At 44.4% G+C, this 15,434-nt stretch overlaps 1 protein-coding gene across 7 annotated transcripts in view; it reads left to right on the forward strand.

Annotated features, from left to right (window-relative positions):
• fam49bb (family with sequence similarity 49 member Bb) overlaps nt 1–15,434 on the forward strand; it is a 56,913-nt gene that overhangs the window by 25,300 nt on the left and 16,179 nt on the right. For 4 of the 7 annotated variants that reach the window (XM_023807428.2, XM_023807429.2, XM_023807427.2 and 1 more), the window contains one exon: nt 12,294–12,401. The exons of 2 other annotated variants lie outside the window; for them this stretch is intronic. In XM_023807428.2, coding sequence (XP_023663196.1) covers nt 12,316–12,401 — 86 coding nt within the window. In that variant the 5' untranslated portion in view covers nt 12,294–12,315. Of the gene's footprint in view, nt 1–1,737; nt 1,827–12,293; nt 12,402–15,434 lie in introns of those variants that run through there. One more of the 7 variants, XM_023807432.2, reaches the window with a different exon arrangement.

A 15,434-nucleotide genomic window follows, 5' to 3' on the forward strand; every position in this document is an offset into this window, starting at 1 on the left:
AACTGTCATGCGAGTAAATCCTAAGAACAATATGCATTATTATAGTTTGTCAAATTAAATTAGATTTCTTCTAGCATGTGTTTACCAGTGCTGTGTCGCAAAGGGCTCAACAGAAACTGGTTTGGAGAAGGAGTGCAAAAAAAGCGCAATGACTCCGAATGGGGAGATTTGGACACCTCTTGACAGCTGAGTATAAATTACGAGAGTTGGGAAGGAAGGAGTGTGAGAGGCAGAAAGCAGCATGGGGGTGGTGTGATTTAGGGTTTGCTGGGCTGGTGACAAGCTGACGGTCTGCCTCATGCTTGCTGTTTATATGCCAAACTATTACAGTTAAAGGTGTTCAATTTAATTTTATGTCTTTACATTTGCAGCTTATGTTGTAATGCTGTCATAGTATTTCCAGAGAATTAATTGTAATATTTTCCTTATAGACACTCATGTAATGCTGTGTTTTTATTTTTTTTTATAATAATCTCAGCAGAATGAAGCAGTAGCTCCTTGGCTGGAAGGAAGGCTAGAAAAAAGTCGTCAGTCTTAATTTTCTAAGACTCTTTTACTGGCCAGTCGAGCTTGGCACAGCCAGCCATTCCGCTGCGGGGACGTTCAATGCCTGTAGAACCGGCAAGGGAGCGAAGTCTTACTCTTAAAAATACTTGTAATCCTCACATAATCCTTGCTCCAGTGCGACATCAAAACAATGTCTCTTATCAGCTCCATCCATCTTTCTGCTTGCCTCTAGCTGACAGAAATGCGCGGTAAGGCTGCCGTCTCGCGACGCTAAACAATGAAAGGGTTTCCTGCTTTCATTATTTGTAGCTGTCGGGGGAAAAAAAGCTTGCGTCGCATTTGCTGCAGGGGAGTTTCAGCACAAGCTCTGTTTTTTTTTTTCCTCCTTTTGTTTATTTTGCATTATTTGAGCTAGCCTCGAGTAATTGAGACGTCGCTCCTTCTCATTTCCTGATGCGACTCGCCTCAGCAGCCATGAACCTAAGGTCACACTGTCTATCCTTCTGTTCCTATCATATATGCAGCTGTACGAGGTCGCAGCATCTTTTTCGGCTTGTCATGCTCTGTGGGATAGCTTACTACTTAAATAAAACTCTGTAAACGAACACAGTTTAACGTGATTTATGTTGCAATGCATCAATGTTATTAAGTCACAACAGTCACTCGTGGGTAATGATTTATTTGCATGTCGTGTGTTTGGACTTAGAGAAGGATATTCAAGCACCAGGCCTGAAATCTTCTTTAATGCATCAGGGACCAGCCAGCAGATTGTGCCTCCATCGTCTTCAGTAATGCTGCTTCTTTGCTTACACTGTAATTGCGGATCCCTCCCCCGTTCAAGGTCATTTTTCAAGATTCTAATGACACATTATAAATTGTCGGCTTATTTCAGAAGAGCTATAGTTCAACCTCTCCTTAAAAACTCTACACCTGATATCCCTCCCCTCCCAGAAAATTGCAACTTCCATTTATATCCAAAGTTACAGAAAAAGTGGCAGCAGGACAATTCTTAGAGGTCACCAGCTGTATGTGTCTCTCGCTCCCAATCAACTTGACAAAATGGCTGCCTTGCATGACTGCCTAGCTGATGTCAAGAAGTGGTTGGAGAACAACCTTGTGCAGTTACACTGTAACAAGACCGAGGTCCTCCTTCTTGGCCCAGATTGTGAGCTCTAAGCTGCTCCTCTGTCCCTGCCCCTTTGCTAATTTTATTAAGTCCACCTCTAAAAACCTGGCTGTTCTCTTCAAAAAACACTTAAATCTCGAGAAACATGTGGAATCGCTGTCCCGCTCCAGTTTTTTGGCTTAGAAACATCTAGGTAAGGCACATTTCTTCATTCTTCTCTTGAGCCTATAAGTCATGTTTTTATCTTGTATAGACTACTGTGATTCGCTATTCACCTGCCTCTCAAACTCCGCTTCAAAAACACTTCAGTTGGGCAGAACCAGCTATAGAGTATGCATTTCTCCTGTTCTGGCTTCTCTGCACTGACTCCCAGTAAAGTATGGGATAGATTTTAAGATTCTTGTATTTACTTACTGTATAAGGCTCTTAAGAAGGAGGTGTCCACTTACCTGTGACCTTTTGACCCCACGCTCAGCAAATGGGACACTCGGGTCTCTGATCGGGGTTGTTTCGTTGTTGAAGGGGGCGCCGGAGCTTATGCGGTTGTTGCCCCATGGCTGAGGAACAGTCTACAAATGGACATTAGGTCAGCTGGCAGGGTGTCTTTTAAACAGTGCCTGAAAAATTACAGCCTGTGTACAGACAGGCAGGCTGTAGATGTTTGAATATGTTTAGTTTATTTCTGATGAAGCACTTTGTGACATTTGTTCTAGGGAGGTGCTATATAAAAAATACATATTTGCACCACAGGATACAGAGGGCTGGGGGGTGGCTGTAGCGTTTCTGACGATAAATGACACCCGGGTTTCCGCTGATAAACGGAAGAATCTCAGCTGGGTTTCATAACAAATTAGTAAAACTAATAATGTTTTCATTTCCATTTCATTCCAAATTTATGGAAAATGTATAGGTCACATGATTTGTTGAGAACCCTTGTCCTACAAAACATAGAATCTTGACTCTGCATTTCTGTTGTTATGCAAAATTATTTTTTGAGCATGTCCGGTGTCGCAAGTGTCATATTGCATCAGTAGTGAAGATTTTAGTGGAATTTCCTCTGTTCCTTTTCTGGAAACATGTCTCCAGTTGTGGTCAGTGTAGATCCAGACATACCAGCTGATGACACTCTGATGGATGTTAGAAACCCACAGTGGCGTTTAAGACCACGTGTACAAAAGATTGGGCGTCACGATAGGAAACAGTCGGCTATAAGATCAACACTGTATTTTCATTCTGTGCTTTGTAATCTGCAGCTAATAGAAACACATACCATACAGCGTTTAGGCAATCCTGTATAATCAGACCTTGGTGAATTAATGCCAAGGTTTATTTTCGGAATTAATATACTGGACACTGTGGTCTGCCGTTTGAATGTCCTGTAAACTGTGTTATTAGTATCAGAGATTTGAAATCCAAAATGAATTTGAAGCAAATGTGGGCCAGAAATATCATGCAGGTAATATTCTCGGATGCCATCCCACGTGCCCATGGTACAGCTTGGCATAAAGTATTTAATATGTCAGAAAATGCTGTTTTAATTCTTTTTCAGCTTTCAGTTGTTTTCCTGCAGTAGCAGGCCAGTCGATCATTATCTCTGTACACCTCAGCCTCACGCTAAGAATGGAGCCGCCGCAGTTAAGTCTCCCTTCCGTCTTCGTCAACGGTACCAATTTTATGAGCCATCGGGTAAATGCAAAGCATGAGAATATGGATGTTTGTCCATGACCGTGTTAAGTGGCCATCTTGTATTTTTACAGGCGTAACTGTATTCAACTAGAGCAGTCTGGTTATCGTTATAGGGCACAGTTGTTATTGTGTGGACGTTTTTCATATCGAACAGTTTGTTTAGTTTCTGTGGTCTTCCTCATTGTCGGCTGGCCAGTAGGCAATCTAAAGAATAAGGAAATGGTTTAACGGTCCCTTGTCTGTCAGCGCACAGGCTGTTCTCATGCTCTTGACATTTTTACTCGTTCCAAGCTGTTCTGGAGCTGAAACCAAACCAGAGGCATGTTATTTTTATTTATTTATTTTTTCTTTCCTGTGACCTGTCACTACAGAATGAGCTCAGATATATTTTTTTGGTATACCAGCTGAAATGATACTGAAATGCAGTGTCATGTATTTTTATAGCCATTTTTACAACTGAGTCGCTCCAAGGCACAACAGGAGGGTTTCGTAATATTTCTAATTTATACAGACTGGGGCATGAAACCTGGAAAAAGGGGAAAACAGTGAAATCGACAGGGGAGTGAAACCAAATAATCCCGATTAGGGAGGGGGGGGGGATAAACCTTTGGGGGCTCCAAGGTTGATTGGCTGCCCCACACCCCCCCCAGGCATGTGGACATAGAATACAGAGAGAATGGGCCTGTTTAATAAAAGCGGGGTGTGAACTGTGGCCATAATCAGTCCACCAGTGAGCCAGTTCCCCTGGCAGGTCTGTGTAAGCTGGCAGATCGTAGCCATACTCACGATGTTACATTCCTAAGCGACATCTGCGATTATTCATTGGGGGTAATGAGTCGCCCTGTATTGCGAACTACCCTTCTTTCGGTTGTCAGTGTGTCCTACCGGCTGTGCCTCATTTCTGCCATAGACCGGCTTCTTATTGATCAGTTACTACATGCACTGCAGGATTTGCTTCCAGTTACAGTGTAAGCTTATAAGTCGCCCATCTCTGAAGAGGCCGGCTGGGAAGGTCCTTGCAGAAAACCATGGCTACTTATTGAATTTTTCACCCATTATGCTTTATCGAGGCACAGCAGGTTTTGGGAGGCACTGTATGACTGTGGCTTAGGCCACTGTGTCCATGATCGAAATATTGCTGGTTTAAATCCCAGATTCTCCAGGGACTGAGCCTGCTTTCTGAAAAATGTATGTTGCTTTGGATAAGAACATCTGCCAAGCAAATGTGGTGTTTTGAATGTTAGTATCTTTTTCATCATGACACATGTGAGACCCAGGGATGGTGTTTAAACGCCATACTTCACCAGGTTCTCCTGACAAGCTCTCTCCTGGCCCGATCCTCTTCTCCTTCCTAATTCTGTCATCTCCATGTAATAAAATAGCCCTGTAACTGATCTGCGCCGTCCGGTTAGCCAGCTGTCCGGCTGCAGTCCCCACAGACGTGCTGTGACTCAGCGCACGCAGTGGTAGCGTTCAGAAGGAGTCCGCACTGCTAAGCCTGCGGATGCAGTCTGACATACTGGTGTTAAAGGTATCGATGTCTGTGACATCCCCATTTCCCCGGCTGTAAGACGTGGTCTGAATCTGTCATCTCACCTTCTGTGTCCCCCCCGGTCTAAAGGCTTCACTCACCCAGAATTCCCCAGCTGATTGCCGCATGCAGTACCGTCAGTACTGCAAATGGATCCAAAAGCTTTGCCATTTGTACAGCTGAAAGAAGAAATGCAGTGAAATACGTGCTACCTCCTATTATTTATTTCTAAAAACTTAATAGCAAATAACAGAATATGACGATGAATAACATCCATTGTCTGAGCTCGCTTGTCCTACGCAAGGTCATGGGGGCCTATCATGGAAGCTACAGGCGCAAGGCACGGAATATGCCAGGAGGGGGCGCCAACCCATTACAGGGCACACACACCATTCACACCTATGGACAACTTTACAACTTCAGTTACAATTACATTATTTACTTACATTTACTTATTTAACAGATGCTTTTATCCAACGTGAGAAACGATACAATTGAGAAGGCTGGGAGTGCTAATCCCTGGAGCAATTTGGGTTAAGGGCCTTGTAACAGATACATGCATAAAATATGTACAATATACATACAACACACAATAACGTGTGAGTAGGATGAGGTGCTGAGGTTTAAAGCGTCAGTCGTTAATAAATTAACGGTAGTGGTGATATATCAGTGTGTGGCCTGTCAGTCTTCACAAAGACTGATTACCTGCAGTGGGACACAGACCAATCCCCCCCCCGTGTGCTGTACACCCGTGTCAACTGTCTGGTAATTTCCATAAGTTTAAATCAGTCTCATTATTCGTATAGTGCTTTTAACAAGGAGCACTGCCACAAAGAACCTTCCAGAATGCCAGGCAAGAAGCCCCCAGAGAGTCAAACTCAAGTCATGGAGGCATGGAGAAGAGGAGGGGACAGGAAACCTCTGGGGGACTCAGACCCACAGTGGGGGCGGTGGGAGGGGGGGGGGGTTCTTCTCTGCCTGGCATTGGGTTTACATGATGTTTTTACTGTATTTAAAATGAATATACTGCTGTCAGCTGTTTGGCAAGTGATGATGGCTGCCATTTTGGATAATTCAATGAAAAACATTAATAGAGCCATGGCTGAGAGGCTAGCCCCCAAGGTCCCCCCCCCCCCGTGTTCTGCGAGGACACAGTGCTGATATACATAAACAGCACATTGAGGTGTGAGACAGGCCCGTAAAAACCTCACTAACGCAGACATGATTACTGACAGGACTGCAGTGGCTGCTTTGCTATGTTTCCCGTTGAGTTATTTAAATTATGCCTCCAGTGCATGCTTTGGGATCCGGAGACTCAGGTTACACATTATGCATGGGTAGAATTTCATCTGAGTGACACAGCAGAAGTTCCCCACAGGAGTGAATCGGCATATTGTGGCATCTGTCCAGTGGCAGCTTGCACTGTGAATCTTCAATGTGAGCAGATATTAATGTGAATCTTCAATGTGAGCAGATATTAATGTGAATCTTCAATGTGAGCAGATATTAATGTGAATCTTCAATGTGAGCAGATATTAATGTGAATCTTCAGTGTGTGCAGATATTAATACTTGGACAATGGACATCCCTCTTGTTCCTCTTCTTGTTCTCCTTCTTCTACATCTCCATATTCTTCTCTTCCTCCTTCTCTTCCTCCATATTGATAATAAGGGGAGTTGCAATATTCTGGGACTTATCCCATTAATTCCCATATATTCACGTTAATTCCCCTGGACAGTTTCCAACTTGGAAAATTTTAAAAATTCCCCAACTTATCTTTCCATGGAATGGAAAGTTTCTGGAAAGTTTCCGGAAATTTTCTGCCCCTTTACAACTGTTTCAAATGACCGGTCTTCAGATCCTCAGACTTCTTCCGGTGCATTCTGTATCCCAGCTATTTACAGTGGTGGTTCTGTGATGAAGGTCAGTTTGGGCAGCCCGTTATTAGATCTATATCACTGTATATCTGGTTGGTGTTCTGACCTCATTGCCCCCACGTCTCTGAATGTTCCCTGACTCGTCGGTATTCATGCACCTCCAGGCTGTCCTGGGTGTCATTCTACCCTGGACTGAAGTCGGGCAGCTCTCCAGGGCGTGCAAACCCGCTTCGTTAGCTTGCCTCTGGACACCAACTCTTTAGTTAAATAAAGCGCATTGATGCCCATGGCCTCAGTTTCTCCGGTGTGTAGTGGAATATCTCGCTGAGAACTGGATACTCCTTGTAATTAAAAGAGGAAGGTAAGGAGAAGTTAATTATATCTCCATGTGTGATATAATCAGCCAATGCTGCCGCCTATTGGTGAATCTTTAAACTTAAAAAAACATTTTTTTAAATATCAAACCATTTTTCAAAACAAACGTTTTAAAATGAAGCATGGAAATGTATTGCTTGCAAAACAGTAGCTCTGCTCTGAGTTTTTTTTTTTTTTTATTGAAAAACCCCTAAATCACTTGGCCATTTTCAGAGAAAATTCAGTTTTCCTGTCTGAGTGATTATCTGAATTATGTTTACAATGTGTTTTTCTTTGTCTGTCATTGAAGTTATTTTTAGAATAGAAAGAGGCTTTGGAAATATGGTTCAAATGGGTAGTGAAGGAAATATTTGTGCGAGGACAATGATGTCGTCATGAGAGTCATGGTGATCTTGAGTTTTGACACAGTTCAGCTGCAGAATTCATTTATTATTTTTCCCGGTTACTCTTTTTGATTTATTCTTGTTATTGTTTGGGATTCGGCCAATAAATTGCCCAGCAGCAGTGAACAGGACCTCGTCTGCTTGCTCTGCAGTGACGCTTCTCTGCCTTTCCATGGTTTCTTGCATACACATTTCATGAATTTGCAGTTAGATACTGGCTGTCAGTGCAGAACACTGTAGGCAAAGGTAGAAAATTCAGGTCCAGAAAGTACAAATCCAGACAAAGGTTTTGTTTCAACCAACCAGTTCAATACTCTGTGACTGTGAAATTTTTACCGAACTGGTTAGATGAAACAAAAGCTTGGTCTGGATTTGTATTTTCTGGACCTGAACTTTCCATACAGATGTGCAGCTCTACCTGTCCATGGTTTGAAGTTTCCCCTGCAGGTCTCCTTACACAATCTCAGGGCTTTTGTGCGAGGGTGACACTGCTTTGAAATTGGCCCCACCTCTCAAAATGTAGTCATCCTGTCCAAACCATCCCACTGAAAACTGTAGAAGTAAATCACCGTACATCTTCCTTTAACTTTCTGCTAAATAAATGTAAAACAATCTAATTTTCAGAGCATCCACTTTTATCCAAAGAGATAGTGTGGTCAGAGAGTTCCTGGGGTGATTAGAGTAAAGGGCTTTGCTTAAAGAGTCCTTTGGTGACATTCCTCTGCCTGCCCAGGTGTTACTGATCCCATACAGCGAGCAGAGCGATGCTCATAAAAGTAGAGCGGCAGATGGCCCGCGGCGTCCTGCAGCCGCTGCCGTTTGTTTATCTAACGGTGACGACATGCTGCACACTCTTTACCTGCTGATGTCATGCACTGCTGTCATATTTGCCGTGATTAAGTAAACCTTTCTGAATGTTTGTTTATAATGACCCGCTCAACATATTTCCATTAGATAGTGACCTGTATTAGAACCGGTGCATAAGAACATCGTGTACATGCAGTTATGTAAATGTGATTTATATGTGATTGCATATGAAAAAGGAGGAATTCTGTCATAGAACTAAATGGGCCTTCACTTGTATGAAACGTTTTTAGTACATATATACTGATTTGCCACTAGAGGGCAGGCTTGGCTTAGCTTTTGACCTGTCTCCAGCTATATGTTGAGAGACATTAAGGCCCATTTCGAAAAGAACTTTGCTTTCCCTGGTGTTTCAACTGTTGGGTCACAATTGTTTTGTATGCGACAATGTTTAGAGATTCCTTCCCAAATCGAGGGGTTTGTTCCTCACTAAATATGAGTTGTGGCAGTGCAGACCCCCTCAGAGAGCCCGCCTGCAGACCGACAGACAGCCCTGTAGGTCCTGTTTGCCGAGTGGCTTCTTGCTGGTCTGGGGATGTCTCTGCCTCTTTAGTGATGCTGGACCCTGATTTGCTGAGTGCTTTCAAGGTTTGTCCTTTTAATTGAACAGCTGTATATGTGTGTGTGTGTGTGTGTGTGTGTGTGTGTCTGTCAGTGATTCAATATATGTTTCTTGTCATCAAGCCAAACGTGCCGACACAGCATGGGGTGTTTTCCCCACCAGGAGGCTCGCCTGGACGACACGCCCAAAACATGCCTCTGTAGCTGTGGAGGTCAGAGTTCACAAGCTGAAGGCATGGCCTGTTGTCGTCGCTCGTAGCTGGCCAGTCTGCCAGTCTCAATTCGTGGTGCCCGTAAATTACTTGATCGTGTGAACGCCTGGATTGATTTTTAAGGGATTTGCATGCAAATCGCTGGTGCGTAGTTCCTGGGTTTCAATTTCAGCCGTGTGTCTCGGTTAGGGTCACAGGGTTTGTTTCAGTCAGTCTGTGAACACAACATCCTTTTTGCTCGACTAGTTACCAGCCCAATCAATCCATCCAGCTACGCTGATCGCTGCTGGTGAAGCTCAGCCGCTGGCAGGAATGTTTCCCCGAGAGCGTCTGGGCAGTCGGACATGGCTGCCCTGCCAAAAAAGGACTAGAGTATGAGGCCGTGCTAACGGATGCTGGTTTGTAAGATTTGTCCTGCTTCCCGTTTTAACTTCATCCAGCTAGCATTCTGTTAGCCTGTAGCTATGTTCTTGGTAGCTTGTCCTTACAGATCCTGCAGGATGGTCATTTAGACGAGTGTTTGTGTTTTACATTTGCAATGCTTATTCATTGATTTCCCATGCCTTGTTTGAAGATATATGACTTACCAGCCCAATCAATCCATCCAGCTACGCTGATCGTTTATTGAGTACATAGGTAGTCTGTAGCCTATCCTAGGTATCACAGGGGATATGGGGAAAAACAACTTGAATCTATTCTATGTATAGGGGAGCCTCTGGGTGTGTGTCTCATTACCTCCTGTAGAGGGTGCTCTAACTCTTCTAATTGCTTATTCCTCCCAGAGTGTAATTTTTCTCCGTATAGGATTTGTTATACTGTATTCATAAAAAGGCAAGGTACATAAAGTGCCCAGATACAAACATATAGTGCAAAATAAAGACAAAGTGCAAAGACACGCATTGTGGGGCTAACAAAAATGACACAGCACTCAAACAATATTTTGCAGGAAATATATATAAACAGCTAAACTTCATGTATAATAGACATGTTTTTAATGCTTTTCTTTTTTAGATATTATAATTTTCAAATCTGTATAAATGCAAATGTGATTAAAGAAGAATAGCAACAGGTTAAAATGAAATTTTAGACGCTTCTCACTGGTGAGTTGTGCTATTTTTAGAACAGGCCCGCGGGCGACTCGTGCTCCTTGGGGGTATCCTGGTGCCCGCAGGCACCATGTTGGTGACCCCTGACTTAGTGTAATAGATGCAGGAGAATGGGCAGCGCCGCCAGCCATATAATGACCCACTGTCCATATCTACCTCGTCATACAGTATGCATATAGGCACTATATAGGTGGATGTGATGGACAGCTACAATATCAAGATACACTCCAACTGACTTGCATCCGGTGGTCCTGGTCCCAAATACAAATGCATGTTGATGTAAGGGTGTATGACATTTATTAATTATGCATTATTTTACCTGGTGTCTGGGGCTTCATGTTTAAGGCTTGTTGGATGCACATGGTGAAATACAGCATTAATGTTCAGAAAAAACACTAAACCATCTTTGTTTACATTGCTAATTCTTAAGTGGAGGGAACTGGCTCTGTTGCATTCTCAAAATGTAGAAGGTGTAAATTGGTACTTAATCCAGTCTCCTAAATTCAGTTCTCAAATTGAGATGGGAATGTTCTGCCCCAGGCTCCCACTGGGCTGATGCCACCCCTGGGCCTGCTGGGGGTTTGTGTGGCTCTTCAGAGTTCGTGAAGGAGATACCTGGAAAGGTCATGGCAGCATGATATCACTGGCAGCTGTCTCTGTCTCTTGTGTGTGTGTGTGTGTGTGTGTGTGTGCATGTGTGTGTGTGCATGTGCTGTAGCCAAGGGCCTAACTGCTGTCTGTTGACACCAGCAGTGTATCTCCTAGGAAATTTCATCATTTTCTAATCAACGTGTGTGCCAATGTGCTATGGAAGGCAAGTCTTGCTTCATATTCCTAATTTTTTACTGTAAAAAAAACTGAACCAAGATAAGAAGATGACCATGGGCAGTGAGCGGGCTAACCGCGGATTATGAGTAATGTAGATGTGTTGATTTCTTTTCATTGGGGTTTGGGGCCATGCCGGGCTCTGCTACCCTTCGGAGGAATGAGCCAGCTTTGGTCCTGAAGCGAGAGGTGTGAAGCCCACCGTCAAGCGGGCTCTTCCCGCAGCCCCACGCCCTCAGGAACAGCCTAGTTTTATTTCATCACTGCTGGTGAAGCTCAGCCGCTGGCAGGAATGTTTCCCCGAGAGCGTCTGGGGATTCGGTCATGGCTGCCCTGCCAAAAAAGGACTAGAGTATGAGGCCGGGCTAATGGATGCTGGTTCGTAAGATTTGTCCCGCTTCCCGTTTTACCTTCATCCCGCTGAAGATCTGCTTGTGACGTTTGAGATTTCACTGCTGAGCGAAATTTAATTATGATGCGAGTGGACAGCAATTGGTAATTCGAGTTGGTTAAAATTATACTGTGAGTGGACAGCATTTGGTTGATGGTAGTCGGTTAGCATTCTGTTAGCCTGTAGCTATGTTCTTGGTAGCTTGTCCTTACAGATCCCGCAGGATGGTCATTTGGACGAGTGCTTGTGTTTTACATTTGCAATGCTTATTCATTGATTTCCCATGCCTTGTTTGAAGATATGAGTCTTAATAATTCTTGATGATTGAACGAAAGTGTTGCCCTGTTTTACACAGCTGCTCAATCAGAAATGGACGCCAATATGAACACATTAACAAAAGCATGCATTATTGCCCCTCTCCCCTGTAAACACCACTTCTAACTTGCCGCCGCACTCTCCAGCTGCCAGAGTAGGGGGATGCGGATAATGGTTGATGTAAATCGATACATCACGCTGAGTCTGCGTTTTTCCCCATCGTAGGTCATGATTTATATATAAGTAATTCATCAGTGAGTCTGCTCTCACCATCTTCGTTCTGTATTTCACGCCGTCAGCTCAGTTGCACTTACAAAACGAAAGAGATGTAGTTCTTTCATGATCGTAATTAAAACATTGCAATTATTGCACTAGCATGCTGAGCTGGAAAGTTCACAATTTTTTTTATATGTAAAAATGTAGTAGATGTTTGTATGTATCAGTTTAAAAGTTGCATGCAAATTATTGATGTTTGTTCTTTGGTGAAATGGAGCGGCCCTAAACTTCAGCGTGTTTCACTCCTAAATGCGCCAGGCTTGCCAGCCAGGGGGTGAAGATGTGCGTGCCGGTGGGGACCCGAAAGAGCTGCCCTGCTTTCCGCCTGTCTGATCGGGCTTCCGTCAGCCAGCGCTGGCAGACAGGGTGAGCGGACGCCTCACCGGGGAGAATTTAGGTCAGGCTTACCAGGGGCGTCTGCTGCTGCTGGCATCTGATTTATAGCCGGTCCCTGACTAACGCCCCCCCCCCTCAATCCTGGCCTGTCCCCTCATTTATAACTCCCCATTCTCCCAGGTCACATGCTCATGCAGTCCATGTTCCCATTGGCTGGGTGTGGAGGCATGGCAGGAGCATGTGTCTACTTGCCTTCTGACCCATGGGTGTCCGTGTTGTTGCCTGTATTTGTGGGGGGCGAGTCTCTTGACAGTGTTTGGGTCACTGCAAGGTCTCCGCACTCCTTACTTTACAGAACATTTGAGGAGCAGATGACACACTTTCAGAAGCCCCTTATTCTACACTTATTCTAAATTTGTGTTTTTTTGGCGTGTTGCACCACTCATTCATTTATTCATGCATTGCTTGGTCTACCTTCTGTGTGAACTCTCAACTGAAATGCTTATTTTTCATTGGCTGCCTGTCTTCAATGACAACAGCCTCTTTTCTAAAATAAAAAAAATCCATGGATACAGAGAGAGAGTGCATTGCTAGGCTCCTCAGCCAATGGGATGGCGGCAGCGGAGCACCTGAGCAAAAGGCAGGCCTTCAGCTTCAATCTGGCCGCCTTCAGTCTATTGCAGGCCACCCTGAGGGCTGGGCTGGAAAACACAATCAAGCTTTTTTTTCAGGGCTAAATCTAGGTTTACTCCATTTATGTAATGTACTATTTTTCCCCCATGAGACAATGCCTATATTTTTATGTCTTTGTACATTTTATTTTAATCTCTTTTTTGACATTGTATATGGACAGCATCATGATTCAGTGGCCGGCACTATAGCCTCACACCTCCAGGTTTGGGGGTTTGCATTTCTAAAGTGTGGGGGGGCTGAGCGCACAAGGCTGGGGCACCTCTCTGGATGATAAGTAGTTTGGATTAAAAAAGCAAAAAACAGAACATAACTGGCCTTTGCCATGTGGAATTATGATTATTGAGCCGCTTTTGCCTCCTTCAGTTATTTCCTGACAGAGATTTAGTGGCTCCGGTCCCCCGTCGTCCCTATAACCTCCGTTGTTGACGAGCCGGTGTATCTGCTGCTGGCTGGTCCATGGGAGGCTTTGGTTGATAGCCATCTGGAAAGCAGGCCAGATGGGTGGAGTTTGCAGCCTCAGTACCTGGAGGTGGCTGTTTCCTTTGAGCTAATAGGGTTCCCAGGCTGGTCGCTTGCCGTCTGATGCGTAATGAGGTTTCCTCTGCGATGGCAAAGCGCTGATAAGCCCCCCCCCACAGCCCCCTGGACTTTATGGCAGCACGGCCCGTAAAAAAGCATTTCTATTTATTTCCTCTCATTCTCTCACCTGTCACTGGAGTTTCGGGTGTTTCTCGGTATGACAGGCATTTTCTCCTGCGCCGGGCTGTTTTTAGTTTTCACACCCTAATGGTCGCTGGGTTTCTTCATTGCCAGACCACCGTCACACTCACCTGCTTTTTCCGGATAATTCCTTTCAAGTCGCTTCTTTCTAGTCCCCTGAACAACGGACAAGTTGACAGGCCCCCGTCCTGCAACATTCCCGTCGTTCTACCTGCACTGGCCGGTTTTATACCGCCGTCGTTTATGCGCCTGCTGATATTGCGCTGATGGACTATCTGAGGTGGTGTTGAATGTAAATTCAGCCAGAGAAGCTAATTCTACTATAGGCAGTAATTGCTCATAAAGTTTAATCTTTCGCTCTTTTACCGAGTGCCCAAATCTTTTCACAGGTGTCTTTTTGCAAATGCTGAATGTGGAATTTTTATATATATTGAGGCAGCCTATAATTTGAAATATTTTGAGATTCATGTGAAGAACAGCAGATATTACTATCCATCCATACCCTATAACTGCCTGTCCTACTCAGGGTAGCAGGGGGGTCTGGAGCCTATGGGCACAAGGCAGGGGACAACCCAGGATGGGGCACCAACCCATTGCAGGGCACACATACCCCATTCACCTCCCCAGGCAATTTGGTAACTCCAATTAACCTCAGCATGGTTTTAGACTATGGGGTTAAACCAGAGTACCGACAACATGGAGAGAACACACAAACTCAACACACACGGAACCACGGTGAAGACTCACCCCCGGACCACAGGTGTGAGGCAACAGTGCTAACCACTGCCCCACTGTGCCGGCCGCAGAAGTCACTAACATTTTTAAATATGCAAATAATATTACTTAACACTGGAAAACAGTGGGAGTCGATAATACGGAATCTAAATGGTTCCCTTAAAATTTTGACCCACTCTGTACTATGTATCATTGCTTCTTACCATTTTGAGGTTATAATATAATCACGTATTAGTATGAATTTTGATGTACTTAATAACTTACCAGGAATAAAAATAAACCACCACTTACATATTAAAATAGCAGCAATCCAGCTAGATAGCATTTATAAGTAACATAAAGTAGAGTCAAAGAGACTCAAATAGCTTATCTGAGGTTGTTGTTCTATAGTCCATTGTAGTTTTATACATCTGTACAGATTTCTGGGGCATTGCTGGAGGGTAGAGCGGCAGCCTCCAGATTCATGTCGTGCTCCAGCATGCTGCTTGCTGGCCTCCTTTCGGCTCTGCCGGTGCCATTGCTCCTTCAGCCACGTAAGGCAGGGTCACACCGGACATGCTATGTAGGTCACCGTGGGAGAGCAGCTGTGAGGGTGCTGGGAAAAGCAGCCGCCGTTCTGAAAAACGCGGGTCCTGTTATTGCCAAAGGTCTGTAGTGTAAACTTAGAAAAGCCACTGAGGATTTTCTGCTGCACCTTTCTCACTGAAACCATGGGTCCTTCCAGTGACCGCTGATATTTAACTTTCGACGAGTTCATTCACGTTTTGTGTTTTTGTTAGTCGGTACCTCAGGGTATGGTCACAGATCCATAGGAATGTGAAATAACCGTGTAAGAGATACAAAGCTAGAGGGAGGAGGGATATGAACGCGTACAGAGGTTTGCATCTGCCCCTGTTGTCCTAGCAATACCAGCAT

The sequence above is a fragment of the Paramormyrops kingsleyae genome, chromosome 1, assembly GCF_048594095.1.
Source record: "Paramormyrops kingsleyae isolate MSU_618 chromosome 1, PKINGS_0.4, whole genome shotgun sequence".
Classification (NCBI taxonomy): Eukaryota; Metazoa; Chordata; class Actinopteri; order Osteoglossiformes; family Mormyridae; genus Paramormyrops; species Paramormyrops kingsleyae.